Here is a 14,438-nt window from a genome sequence, read left to right as displayed (position 1 = left end):
AGAAATCTTACAATGTTTTACTAGAAAATCCATCACAAATATCTCTACCTTTAAGAATGTCGAGGGAACTGCACTAGTATCTCTTCAGTACCGCCAGGAATCGGAGGAAGGAACTATCAATGATCTAGCATGCAATCTATAAGGATCTCACTAGAAATTGCGCTTGTCTTTCGAAACAACCCTTCTCAGATCATCTTAATATCAGTTCTCGGGAAAATCTACCTAAAACCTCACCAGTAAATTGTTGCAGTGATGAGTCACAGTTCTGAAAAAAAAAAAATCGCCAAAAAAATATCCACGCATGCAATATACTAAGAAACGCTCCATAAAATCCAGTATTGATAATGGAACAGGTTGAGCATGAGAGCATAAACATTAGGGTAAGTTACGGTGATTGTTTTCTCAGATTAAGGTTTTAAGTTTTATACCGGGTAGCGTTTTGCAAACAATAATCAAATTAGAATAATGGTGTGATACAGTACACTAAATATTCAGATTTTATAGTTGAAAGTAATTTATTCAAACGGAGAAATTTGACGTTTTAAAAAAGAAAAAAAAAACCAACTTAATTCACATTTTTCTAAATTCAAAGGTTGTCATACAACAAAGATATACAATAGAGTGGGTCATCGTTTATATGGAAAAATGAAAAATTCAATAGTATCCTATCAGATCAAAATTTTTTTGATCCCATTTCAGGACCCAAATAAGTATGCAAAATTTGGGAACGATCGGTTATGTCTATGTTTTGCGCATCGCGTTTGAAGTTTGTATGGGATTTTACATGGGACAACACACTTTTGTATTTCTCTCATAACAAGCTCGATTTTTTCTAAAACCATGTAACCGATAAAGTGAAAACATAGCCTAGGGTGTCCTGGAAAACTTTGTCGAAGACCGCGAAGTGATCTGACGCTTATGAAAGAAATTATAGCGTTGGCATTACTTGGCGAAACAGCATGATTTTGATGCTATTGTTATTCCTTTACATGTTAAAACATAAACACATGCATGCAGTTCATTGGTTATAACTATTTTCACAAGCATCGGATCGCTTTTCGGTCTTCAACAAAGTTCTACAGAACATCCTTGGCTACCATTTGACAGTATCGGTTAAAAAGCTTCAGACAAAATTTGTCAACTTATGACAGAAATGCATAAAAGTATGCTTTCCCATACAAAATCCCATACAAATTTCAATTGCAATGCGCAAAGTGTAGACGCACCCGATCGTGCTCAAATTTTGCACAGTTATTCAGGACCCGAAACGGAACCAAAAAAGCTTCGATCTGAGAAAACGGTTCCGATGACCCACACTAATATACAATCATGAATTAACTTTTCAAAAGACCAAAATAGAATTATTTAAAGGCATTCAGATGAATTCGAAATTTAAATCAACACCAGATAATAATTCGAAGCCCAAAATTTTATCATTTTGAAGCGCCCTGTACCGTCCAGGGGCTGCATTAAACACAACACGGAATGTGATATCTTTCATTTCATAACAGTCCGACGATATCTTTTTAATAAACTATATTGAAGTATCACAAACCATCACTTAACTTATATTACAACGATTCACTTTTTCTTATATCATCTTTCTGTATTTCTTCACTGAACTATTAAGTTTAACAATCTAGAGACACTTCTAGCTTCTTCTTGACCCGACTACTAAGTCCTACCTACAGCCTTAGGACAGTATCTAGAGGTGTCCCACATGGGAGCTCAAGACTTATCCGATGTGCTGCCTGCGTTAACGTTGTCACCGAACTCCCCGACTACTGGCCCCGACTGAAGCCAAAGCCTCCGTATTTATAGCCTAAATTTCCTAGCAATACCCGAACCAGCTTGGGCGTGTCTAAAATTCCTACGATCATTCTCGTCTTGCCGAAGATGTCATGATAATTCCTAACAATGCCCGAACCAACTTGGGCGTATCCAAAACCCTACCAAATGAAAATACTAATAAGTCCAAAACCTAGACCTCTACCTATCCTACTTGTCCTCATCGTGATTAAAATCCTTCTCTTCTTGAAAACATCACAACTCTTCTATCTTGGGCGTATCCCAAGCTCTACCAAGAATATTAATGCCAACGAAAAGCTTAAATCTCCTAACCACGCCTGACTTGGGCGTGTTCGCACAAAACCTACTGAGAATCTTTACACCAAGGCCTACATCTTCTAGCCCCGCCTCACTTGAGCGTATACAAGGCTTGGGTGTGTGAAAGAATTGAACCCCACCATCGACGTCATTATCATTCTCCCCATCATCATCATCGTCACCATCATCATCCTCATCGTCTTTGGAATTTGGCACCAAATTCTCCAAAACAAAGCACCCGCTTTGTTATTGAAGTATACCTTACTTGGGCACAGTGAACCCTAGCCGAGCACCGGCCGCGGATGTTGGTTGAAATTATACCCCCACATTCTCTTCTTTCAGTTTACTCGAAGTCAAAACAAATCGAGTGCAAAACAAGTCCGGCGCCGTATGCCGCCAATACGGTGTCTCAATTTCAGAACATTCCAGCTAAGGTTCACCTGAGTTCAGAACCTTACCCGGCCAATTCGGCGCCTTGATTTCGAAAAAAAAATAAACAATCTTTGTTCCAGCGCGATCAATAGGATGTCGCGGTTCCATATCATTCTTTTGGGTTTATTACCCATCGTTGTCCCAAGCGTAATTGAAATTGCATCACACCGACCGGACCTAACGCGTTGCAACACGATCGCACCCGGCCACCACCGGACGATGATGGGTTATAAAAACTAGGTCAATAACGAATGGTGCGATTTTCGTTGCTTCCAATATGCCGCGCGTGAGGTAGGTAGACCCTACGATGAAAATTGAATCTAAAATCCCCCCCCGGGCAGCTGTTGGGAATGTGGGGTGAAAATGCATTTTTGTTTCAGTTGAATTGACTTTGAATATCGGAGTGCGTGGGAATATTTAGGTCTACGCAATTTTACCCTGTCATTCATCCACAAAAATTAAAACTGTTGTCAGAACAATGGTGATGCACAATAAAATTTTGTTAGTGTAACTTTCGATTTGGAAATGAAAAACAACAATAATTTAATTGCTTAACAACAAAGACACCCCTTCCCAAACCCACAAGCCGACACGCCACTGAACGTTAGGTTAATCCAACCAGATGATGAAATTTAACTACCTTCTTCTGTCTCCTTCACAGATGCGCCACCGCCATTTCCTTATCGTGAGGTTAAGATTGAACGCGACGTCGATGCCAAACAGTTGTACGAGCTGAGCACAGAAATTGGAAGGTAAGCACCTAGCTAGCTATAAGCACATTGCGTCACGTGGCTAATGAGTTCCGCGTCGTGGCCACCCTAGGAGCGAGCGGCGGAGACGGTTCTAAAATGAAGTGACGATGATGTGTCACTTAATATGTCGTCGTCGTCGTCGTTCGAAACTGTGCTACACGTATTGCATTGTGTTGTATGGGGCATTATTCGCGATTTAACTTTCTCGCCCTCGCCTAGAAGAAATGGAGAGACTCACGTGTTTGGTGCGAGTCGACATCGTCATTCGCGTATTTAAAAGAAGGCGGGGAAATGCGTTGTTGGTGCTGTGGGATTCTCATGCATCTGGCCTGTTGATGGCCGTTTGTAGAACCTTGATTTATTGCATTACCGGCACCGGAACAGCTGTTGTAGAGCTACGTTACTGCTGTCGCTGTTGTGGGGTCTAATAATAAGTTTGAGAGCCACCTCTGCACCACCCAGCGACACCACGAATGAATGGTGTCAAACAATTTACACTGACTAATTAGGCAATTATCAACTGTTGGTCCAGTTCGCGAATATTTGTCGGACTGATCTAAACCTGTATCTCTTCCGAGATGGAGTACAAAAAAGGGAGTATTTTTAATAAAATGCTCCAAATTTTGCTCTCCAAATGTCGAGATTCGTACTTAGAACGAACTCAGAATGCTTGTAGCTTTCTTCTCGAGCATGGTCCATGGTGTCTGTAGAGCAGTGTCGCGAAGCATCAGCGTACAAGTCACAAAAAAGCTGATAAACACCAAACTTGTATCACCCTGTCTCTGCGGTTTCTGATTCGCTCTCTCTACAGTCGCTAACACCAGAAAAGACAGAATCCCATCATAGTCACCCGGTCACATTTGTTTTGCTACAATCATCCTGACTTGGATACGGCTCATGTGAGTGTCATGACTCTCTCCGTCGCCTCAAGCAGATGCACGCGCAACAGCATGTAAAACTATGCATGTGTATTATCACAAGCACGGTACTACGTCATAAATCCTATTCGTTTTGCATAGCTCAGTTTAAACGCACACATTGAGCGCACCACGCAGTTCGCCCTGGCTACGGCAAACGCTCTCACTTCGCCCGTTATGCATCGTTGCTCAGAGAGATTGATTTTCTCGCAACCTGCCTGAAGCATACTCATCAACTGCTATCGCTGCAAAGCTGCGAAGGGTGGAACCCACAACATGTTTATCATTCCAGGCGTGACATGCTAGCTGGTTCGTATCACCTTGGGAACGGTGACTCCAGAAAGCGGTTCAAGTGATTGTCTCGTGATGGTCGCGATTATTCGCAAGACTGCTGTAGAGGACCACCGATTTTACGAGCGTTTTGTACATGGTATATTTCATGCGGCGGCATAACATTTTTGACCACAGCTACTTATGTACCAAGTAGTAGGAAGGATCCGAGAAAGACGAATTCCTCCACAATCGATTTCGACTTACGTGGCTAGACACGACTAATGCACATCAAATGGGAGCAATTCGAATTTTGTCACCTCACACGACTAGCAGAATAAACCTGATCACTTCCTAGACCGGTCATGTCGAACAAATGTCATAAAAATTGCAAATGTATACAAATTGACCGGATTTTGTGATAATCGTGCACTGGATCTTCAACCCGGCTCTTCGCATTACTCTTGTGATGTTGAAGAGTAGGTATGAGAGTCCGTCACCTTGTCGCAATCCCAGGCAAGGTCAGAATACATCCTCCGCAGTTTCCACACCTTTTCATCAAGTCTGTTCAGTTTCCCAGGAAAGCCATTCTGGTTCATGCCAAAGCAATATTTTTTTTAGTCAAATAGACTAGGAAGAGGTTCTGCGAAACATCATAAAATCAAAATAAAATCTACAGGTAGTTTACCCTATAATATGCCCCTCTTAAGCAGAAACGGAAAAATCTCTGAAACTAAAGCCTTCACGCTCAGAAAACCGTTCTGATAAACGTGAACAAACAAACGCAAATATGAGAACAAGCAAATATACACCGTGAACTGGAACTAGTTCCAGCTGTCAGTACGGGCATTCTAGAAACCGTGACATCTAGTTCACGGTGTACATTTCTTAATGTTGTTATCGTTGCTATGCATAGTTCCCGTTTGTTCCCGTTGCCGTGACTGGGAGTGCACGTATATCGGAACGGGTTTTTTTGCGTGTTATTCCAGCTATTGTTCACTGCAAATCGTTGTTCTTAAAGTCAGTGAAGTGTTGCATGCAAACTTTGCCTTTGGAGGGGCGGCTATGGAAACTTTTAAACGTTTTTCGAAAACGTTCCAAATTATGCCATTTCAAAACAACCGGGGAAATACGCCCCATCAAGGGACAAACGTCCAGCACCGTGATAACACTGTCCCATGGCGTAATTCCATAACATGGTTTTCATAGGAGGACTTTAACAGCATAAAAGTTGCTAAATATCACAAGGGAACAGAAGTTTACAATGAGGTCTGCTTACGAGAGGCAGAATATTACACCAAAACCCTCGTTTTCAGACTTTTTGATATTTTTATTGCTTCACAGTACCAATTGTAGTATCGTATTATATGTGGTAGGCCATGGATTCGAGAGAAGAGAAGTGAGAGTAGAGTAGTAGTCAGGACAGGTGATGAACAAGTGAATACAGAGCGTGTGATCTGATTATTATTCCTATAAATAATCCGTTTCTCTCTCTCTTTTTGGCGTAACGTCCTCATTGGGACTAAGCATGCTTCTCAGCTTAGTGTTCTATGAGCACTTCCACAGTTATTAACTGAGAGCTTCCTCTGCCAATGACCATTTTGCATGTGTATATTGTGTGGCAGGCACGAAGATACTCTATGCCCAAGGAAGTCAAGGAAATTTCCTTTACGAAAAGATCCTGGACCGACCGGGAATCGAACCCGTCACCCTCAGCATGGTCATGCTGAATACCCGTGCGTTTACCGCCTCGGCTATATGGGCCAAAAAATAATCCGTTTATAATATCCGAATTACTCACAATATAACATTGACGACGAGGAGAAAATGTAAGTAATTTTTGTATTATTCAGTTCGTGAAAAATAAAACGTAAACACCACTCATCATTTTGTTGAATCTGCCGAAAAAATTGCTATCTGCTGATTCGGCAGCACTCGAATTAAACAAACTTTCGCGTTAAAAATTGTGGCCTAGCCAACCGCACGCGAATGTGATCACTTCCCGAGCAGAGGAAAATATCAAAATAATAACAACGGAATCACAAAACCTGTTTTTATATCTCGGTTTGTTATTATTAACTTATTAAATCATCACCGTTCCATAACATGTTCTGTTGGGCAGTCTTATTTTGTTATGATCGTGCTCTTGGTATATTTTCTTTAAATTACATTTCAATAACATGTTTTGTTGTAGCACAAGTTCAGTTATAATTGTGTCATTGAGACTGTACAAATATTTGAGCATTAATATTACAACATAACTAGCTTTGCAATCAAAACTATACCATTCGAGATTTCCGTTGTTCACAGCATTCCGTGAGGAACTGTAACAGAAAATATTATTTTGTCATCAGTTCCTCTGGCATTACGTTTTAACTGTGACAGAGCCAACTTATCAGCCTTTTGTTTTATAAGCATTTAGCCATTTTATGAAACATTTTGGATCAACTGGTGGAATTCAAGGACGAACAACACATTTTCGACAAAAATGTAAAAAAATAAGTCATCAAGAAGAAGAACTCCATTGATTTTTTTAAGACATTTTATTTTTATTGATTTCATTGCATCGAGCCCACTTAGATTCATTTGATTCAATGTGTCAATCAATGAGGTAATAATGTAAATTAATCTTATGAACAATGAACCACCTAATAAAGGGCTTCAAAACGTCGGTAGTTTTTCATCTTAAGTTGTTTGGAAAATAAATGAAAACTATTGTTTCTCTCTGTTTTCGATAAATAAATCGCTTGCGACAACAATAGCGTCCCAATTATGAATGAAACATTTAACAATAGATCATATTGTTGCGTATCCCATTGAATTCATATGGGACTTTGGAGGAGTTCCTATCCGCAACAGAAAAAAAAGCAAATTTTGTTTTCAGATTGTTATCAATAACTTAATCATATCAAAATTTGTTATTGAAATATTTTGAAATTTCGCTGTTATTAAGTTGTTTTTGAAACTAACAAAACATGTTATTGAACAGGTCTTCCAGGAACATTTTTTTGTTATAATTTTTGTTATTTTGCCGCTTATGACAGACAAGTTTATAACAGGATATGTTATGTAAATAACATGAAAATAACACTTTCCGTTACTCAGTTATTTTTCCAAAATAACACATTTTATTATGCTGCTGCTATTTCCTTCTGCTCGGGTTGAAACACTAGCACGCCGAAAAATAGCCACCGAACTGGAAAGTATCGAAGACAAACCGGACGAACGAGAAATTTCGACTGTCTCGCACGAACGCTCGACAAAGAATCCATGAAGTTCAAGTTATACCTTCTTGGATCAAAATTTGAGTTGATCACTGACTGCAAAGCGCTGAAATTTTTGTTCGAGGCGCGATCACGACCATGTCCCAGAATTGAACGTTGGGTAATGAGAATTCAATCATACAACTACGATATCAAATACGAACCCGGGACCACAAACTTGGCAGATGCCTTGTATCGTTTGTCAATTTCAAGTGCCCAGTATTTTGATAAATCTGCCGATCGATACATCAATCAACTATTGGAACATGCGGTTCCGAATGCAGTTACGCTAGTCGTAGTGATTGAAGCAACAAAACAGGATAGATCCTTGCAGGAGCTTATGGCAGCTCTGTTAACCGGTTGTTGGACGGACGATGTACTGAAGGATTTTAAGCATTTCAAGGCGGAAATCCATTCTGCCAATGGTGTTCTGATGAGGGGAGATCGGCTGATCATTCCAGAATCACTTTATCAACGGGTACTTCAATGTGCTCATGATGGGCATCCTGGCATGAGTCTGATGAAACGGCGTCTGCGACAAAAGGTTTAGTTGAAAAGTATGTAAAAGGTTGTGGCTTATGTACGTTAGTTTCAACGGTTGGACCACCGGAACCAATGGTTCGAACCAAAATGCCTGAACGACCGTGGACCGATGTGGTCATCGATTTCCTGGGACCATTGCCCTCGGGACATTTTCTATTAGTGTTGGTCGACTATTTTAGTCGTTTCACGGAAGTGATCGTAATTAAGCAGATAACAACGGAGTTGACGGTGAGTGCTCTTTTTGAGACGTTTAGCCGTTTTGGAGTACCGGAAACATTAAGGTCAGACAATGGGCCGCAGTTCATCAGCGAGCAGTTCAAGAGTTTCTGTGAGGAATATGGCATTGATCATCAGAAGACAACACCGTATTGGCCGCAGGCCAATGGCGAGGTAGAGAGGATGAACAGCACCATTCTAAAACGTTTGCGAATCAATCAAGAACAAAACAGTAAACACTGGAAATGGGATTTAAGAAGCTTTCTGTTAATGTACAACTCGACATCGCATTCTACAACTGGAATCGCTTCATCAGTCCTCATGTTTGGAAGGGTTCTGAAAGACAAATTGCCAAGTGTTCATCATTCAGCACGTGTGCTATCGGAAGAAATACGGGATCGTGACTGGATGAAGAAACTGGAAGCTGCAGGGATATCTAATGCTCAACGAGGGGCCAAAACGAATAATCTTGGAAAAGGAGATGTTGTTGTGGCCAAACGCATTATCAAGAAAAATAAGTTATCAACCAATTTCGGATCAGAGTTGTTTGATGTACTTAACAGAGAGGGTGCGGAAGCAGTAATTCAGTCTAAGGAATCTGGAAAGGTTTATCGTCGAAACGTGGGTCATTTGAAGCGGTTTATTCAAGAAGCGTCAAACAACCAGAAACAACACACGGTCGAAATGAAAGAAACAGGGACGAGTGCAGATGCATCAGGAATTCGGTCGGAAGGAGAGGTTTTATATGCCGAAGATTCATCAGCGATTCGGAAACAGGATAATGTTGAAACGGAGGATACGCAAATAGGAATTGAAGCACGTGAAATGGGGACTATGGCAAGGAATTCAAGAACTAATGAACCTTCTATGATTCGCCGTAGTCGACGTGAAACGAAGATTCCTAATCACCTAAGAAATTATTTAACTAATGTAAATGATTATTATCTTGATTGTTATAGATTTGAAGATTAAGTAAAGGAGGAATGTAGTATCGTATTATATGTGGTAGGCCATGGATTCGAGGGAAGAGAAGTGAGAGTAGAGTAGTCAGGACAGGTGATGAACAAGTGAATACAGAGTGTGTGATCTGATTATTATTCCTATAAATAATCCGTTTATAATATCCGAATTACTCACAATATTACACCAATCAACAAACGAACCAACTTGATTGGTAATTATTCCTCAATATTATCGATTTGCAATCGATCATGCATGCACAAAGCGCTTAAATCGCTAGAAAATTAAGGGGGATGTTTTTCCCCGGTGGGGCGTATTATACCCTTTTACCCTATACCTCGATTTTATGTACATTAGGGAAGTTCAAACTTCAAAAATGTTAAAAACTCAAAGCCCCCATATGTTCATTACAATCCTTGGCGCAAAACTAGAGTCCTGTCAAATTTTCAGCCATTTCGGTGGTGAATTAATGGTGGCCCAAAGGCAAAATAGGTTTGTATGGGAATTACTATGGAGAATTTTCAAAAAAAGTTCTCCACGTTGTAGAGCATCCACACAAGGATAAAGTCATAGGGTCAAAGCCAAATTGAATTCTTCAGATCTCAATGATGAATGTTGCCGAAGACCGCAACTCATTTCGACTCACGAGTCAAAAGTTATTAATCAATATTCATCCATGCATGCTTGAACAGAAGACGACAGCTCGACCGACACGCTTGACACGCAATCATAGTATGCGTGTTAGCTTCTTGCACACCTTGCAGGACATCGTGTAAGAAGATGCGCATGCGAGTGAGAATTTGTTTAATATCTTTTTTGCCGATTGTTGAAATAAGTTCCGGTCTTTGGCAACATTCATCATTGAGATCTGAAGAATTCAATTTGGCTTTGACCCTATGACTTTATCCTTGTGTGGATGCTCTACAACGTGGAGAACTTTTTTTGAAAATTCTCCATAGTAATTCCAATACAAACCTATTTTGCTCTTGGGCCACCATTAATTCACCACCGAAATGGCTGAAAATTTGACAGGACTCTAGTTTTGCACCAAGGATTGTAATGAACATATGGGAGCTTTAAGTTTCCAACATATTTGAAATCTGAACTGCCCTAATGTACATTTTGTAAATGGTAAAATTTTTAATATATCATGCTCATGCTCATTTTGTAAATGGTAAAATTTTTAACATTTAACCAGCTTAAAACTTGCGGTTTGTGATTACTTATGTTGCAGGGGTTTTCAGCCTTTTGACACGCGGAGCACTTCATATCAATAAATGATTTTGTAGAGCACCCATAATGGTCCACTGCACGAATTTTTGCTGGCCTGCTTACTCTCACAGGAAATTTGACGTTTGAGAGGGGCCGACACCGCTCAAACTTCAAATTTCGTGTGAGAGTAAGCAGGCCAGTATTAATTCGTGCAGTAATCCATAGCGCCAAAGCATACCTCATGATCGCCCAAGTCGGCACCAACATTTCAAAAGGGCGTAACTGCATTTACAACCAATGCCTTCTCACAAAGCTGTGGAGCGTATCTCATCCCTCTCGAGCAATCCACTAGCACAAATAGAAAGATAAAATCCTCCTCTTTCGATTAATGGATGTGAATTGCGTGAGATGAATGAAATACGACCCACAGCTCTGTGAGAAGGCATTGGTTGCAAAAGCAGTTACGCCCTTTTGAAATGTTGGTGCCGAAGTAACAAAATTAATTTTATAATGCTTTTGAAATATTCTTCAACACCTGTTCTTTAAAACCGTGCATAAACCAAATTGCTCTACAACACGACATCAATTCAACCATAAACCCGCCATAAGATCAAAGAGGCCCATCCTAAGATGCTCTTGGAGAGTTGTATTTAAATTTCTGTTAAAACTTGTTGTACTTCCCAAGTTGTCCTCAAGACGAATTGCTCTCTTCTTGTATAATTCTTCAAGTGCACGATAAAACGATAATAAATTTGTCAATGTTGTTGCTGATGCAGCTTTTATGTCGACAGAAAAGTTTAATGAATTAAATTGAAATTAAAAACACAATGAAAATGACACATTATTGTAATCGGGATTAATTTATTACACAAATTGGAAATATTTCCGGGATGTAGCAAGGATGCCAAATGCCAAGAAAAAATCATCGAATATAAGTTGCAAGATATTTTCAAAAATTGCAACGCGCTTCCATTATAACGCAATAAAATAAAATATTTAAAAATATTATTCCTGGTCATGCGAACATTGCTCTTGATCAAGAACGGATGATTGAAGATAACTACAAGAACTTTATAAAACTGAAAATAAGTTCAAAAGTTCTTGTGAGGTTTATGGTTTTATGAACTGAACCTCAAGTATTCTTGGAGGTGTTTTTAAAACCACATATTGATGAAGAATAGTTATGCTCGGCTGAAACTCCGATAAGATCAACTAGAATATGCAACTTGATATGCAATGTTCCGATAAAACTATCATAAAAACAAATAAAACCAAACAGAATTAGGATTGTTACTTGGGGACATACTTAGTTTTATATATTTACCACAATCTCATACTTCCCTATCAGACTTCATTTTTTTTATTATTATCTCTCATTTTTTCGATGATCAAAATCAATGATCGGAGTGTACGGGGTGATTCTTTGGTTATATTTTTTACAGATCCCTTAGCAATGACAACATTTTTGGCAGATGAATGCAAACTACTGATTCGTCAGACGTTTCCTCAAATCTGTCTAAAAAACTTATTTCAAGATTCCTTATGACTTCCTCGCCAAGAATTGTAATATGGATATATTCTTGATATTTTGGAAAGTTCATTGTAATGCTTCGGCAGATTACTGACAAATTATTTCCCGTGCTGGCATGGCAAAATCAGAGCTTGTTAGTCAAGGTTCCCCGATTTCAGCACCCCTTCACTGGTACATGGAGGAGTTTCTGTTCGATTTCTGGATTTTTTTGGAAAAAAAATGGAGAAATGTCAGAAGTAAATCATGCAAGAAACTTTGGAAGAATTATTTGTGAAATTTGTAAAATTGGAGGAATTTCTAAACAAACTCCTGAAGAATATTTCTGAATGAGACCATGGAAGATTTTTGGAAAGAATCCATGTGGCAATTTTTGGACAAATACTCGGACAGATTAAAAAAAAATAGAAAGATTTTTTAGAAGAATTTTTGGTAGATCTTCTATAAGAATCGCCAATAGATTTTCCAAACGAATGCCTAGAGAAATTTCTGACGTAATGCCTAATCCCTGAAATGATTTGTGAAAATGATGAAGCATTTTTTTAAGACATGGACACGTCGGGCTTCGAAAACCGTCTTAATAAAGTTGAAAATTCTGGGTTCACTTACAGGGGGAGGCCAAAATGTTTGGGATAGGCATCTATTTTTCTCACAAAAAAGTTCAACAAGCTGTAATTTTTCACAGAATGCACTAAAATTCTCAAATTTTGACTGTTTGTCAATCCTTTAAGTATATGTGCATCATTGGCACAAATTTGAGCTTGATTGGTTAATCCTTTTCAAAGTTTTAGTAAAACACATTTTTTTAGACATCATTAAAACTTAATGACATTGATGTAAAAAAATTACAGTTTTTCGAGAAGATCAAAAAAGTGTGAATCCATAAGTTTTTTTTCAACGTTCAAAAATTACCTATGTTTTGATAACTTGTTAAGCATTAATATATTGTTGATAAATGTTCAAAATTTTATTCAATTCGGTCCATTTGGTTCACTAGTTTCTGAGATATGACAGTTCAAAGTTAAGTTGTCTAAAAATTAGTGTTTTGCCAGATCGGTTCTAGCTTTGCGAAATATTAACCAATCGAGCTCAAATTTGTACCAATGATACATATATAATAGGTTGACAAACAGTCGAATAGTGAGATTTTTTTTATGCATTCTTTGAAAGTTACAACTTGTTGAACTTTTTTGTGAGAAAGAAATAATTGTAGCACACTTGCAACAAAAGGCGACCGACCAGATAGCGGTACAAACCTACACTACTCGTACAGAAAGATCGTTCGGCAAATACAGCACAACCAATGACCACGCTCTATCAAGTGCTTGTCACAAATCTCTGAACTTTCTGAATTTTTTGGAGCATTTATGCAAATCACGTTATTGAGTTTGAGTATGTCCATTGCTCAACATTTTTGCTTTTGAATCAACCTCGCATATTTTTGGAGAGAAAAGATTTTGATCGTAACAAGCTACGAGATAGTGGTTTATTTGTTATTTAATGAGAATTTTAATATATCCAAAAACTCCGAGCCTTTTATCGAAAGCTCAGTTCTCATGCAGTTTTTATATGTTTTGGTACATTTTGATATACAATTGAAAAATATAAAAAATGCTTCGATTTGATGTAAAGTTCGTTTTTATACATATTTAGAAAATTAAAATGTCCACTAAATCGAGGTATACCTGTATAAGGTTTTATGACGGTTCTCAAAACCTCTACAAGACTAATTGGTCATCAAAATGTTACTTGGATGATTTTCTGTAGCTCTGTGCGGTCAATACTGTCGTGCATTGGCTTGAATTTGATGAATAGGAGATGCGTTGGGACCTGGTAGTCATGGCATCTCTGGAGGATTTGTCATACAATGATCTGGGGTAACTCTCGCTGAGACCGGCCCACTATTTACCTTGTCTTAAAAAATGTTTAATGTGCCGATTTTCTAAAAGTCATCGCTAAAAAAGTATGGAAAATGCATTTGGTTACTCAAATTGATGGATCCCCCGTTAGTTAGAGACACAACAATTTTTGCAGACCCCTCGATTTTGGTCAAATGGTGGCTCATTTAAACCGTTATAACTCGAAAGTTTCTCCAAAAACCACCTCAAAACGCATTGTTGTTGAAAAGAGGAAAGACAGAGCTACTATTTACAATAATAAAAAGTAGGGTCGGCCATATTGATTTTGGCCGCCATCTTGGATTTATACCTAAACATTTTTTCACCATAATGGCAACCAC

General features: G+C 38.8%; 1 protein-coding gene across 7 annotated transcripts in view; it reads left to right on the top strand.

Moving 5' to 3' along the window:
* The window catches only part of LOC115254206 (death-associated protein kinase related), a 47,107-nt gene that overhangs the window by 23,706 nt on the left and 8,963 nt on the right, over positions 1–14,438 (top strand). For all 7 annotated transcript variants that reach the window (XM_062856719.1, XM_062856718.1, XM_062856720.1 and 4 more), the window contains exon 3: positions 3,200–3,290. In XM_062856719.1, the coding sequence (XP_062712703.1) occupies positions 3,200–3,290 (91 nt within the window). The remainder of the gene's footprint in view (positions 1–3,199; positions 3,291–14,438) is intronic.

Source organism: Aedes albopictus, chromosome 3, assembly GCF_035046485.1.
Source record: "Aedes albopictus strain Foshan chromosome 3, AalbF5, whole genome shotgun sequence".
Taxonomy (NCBI): Eukaryota; Metazoa; Arthropoda; class Insecta; order Diptera; family Culicidae; genus Aedes; species Aedes albopictus.
The sequence above is the reverse complement of the archived record's forward strand: the minus strand, read 5'-3'. Positions and strand labels throughout refer to the sequence as shown.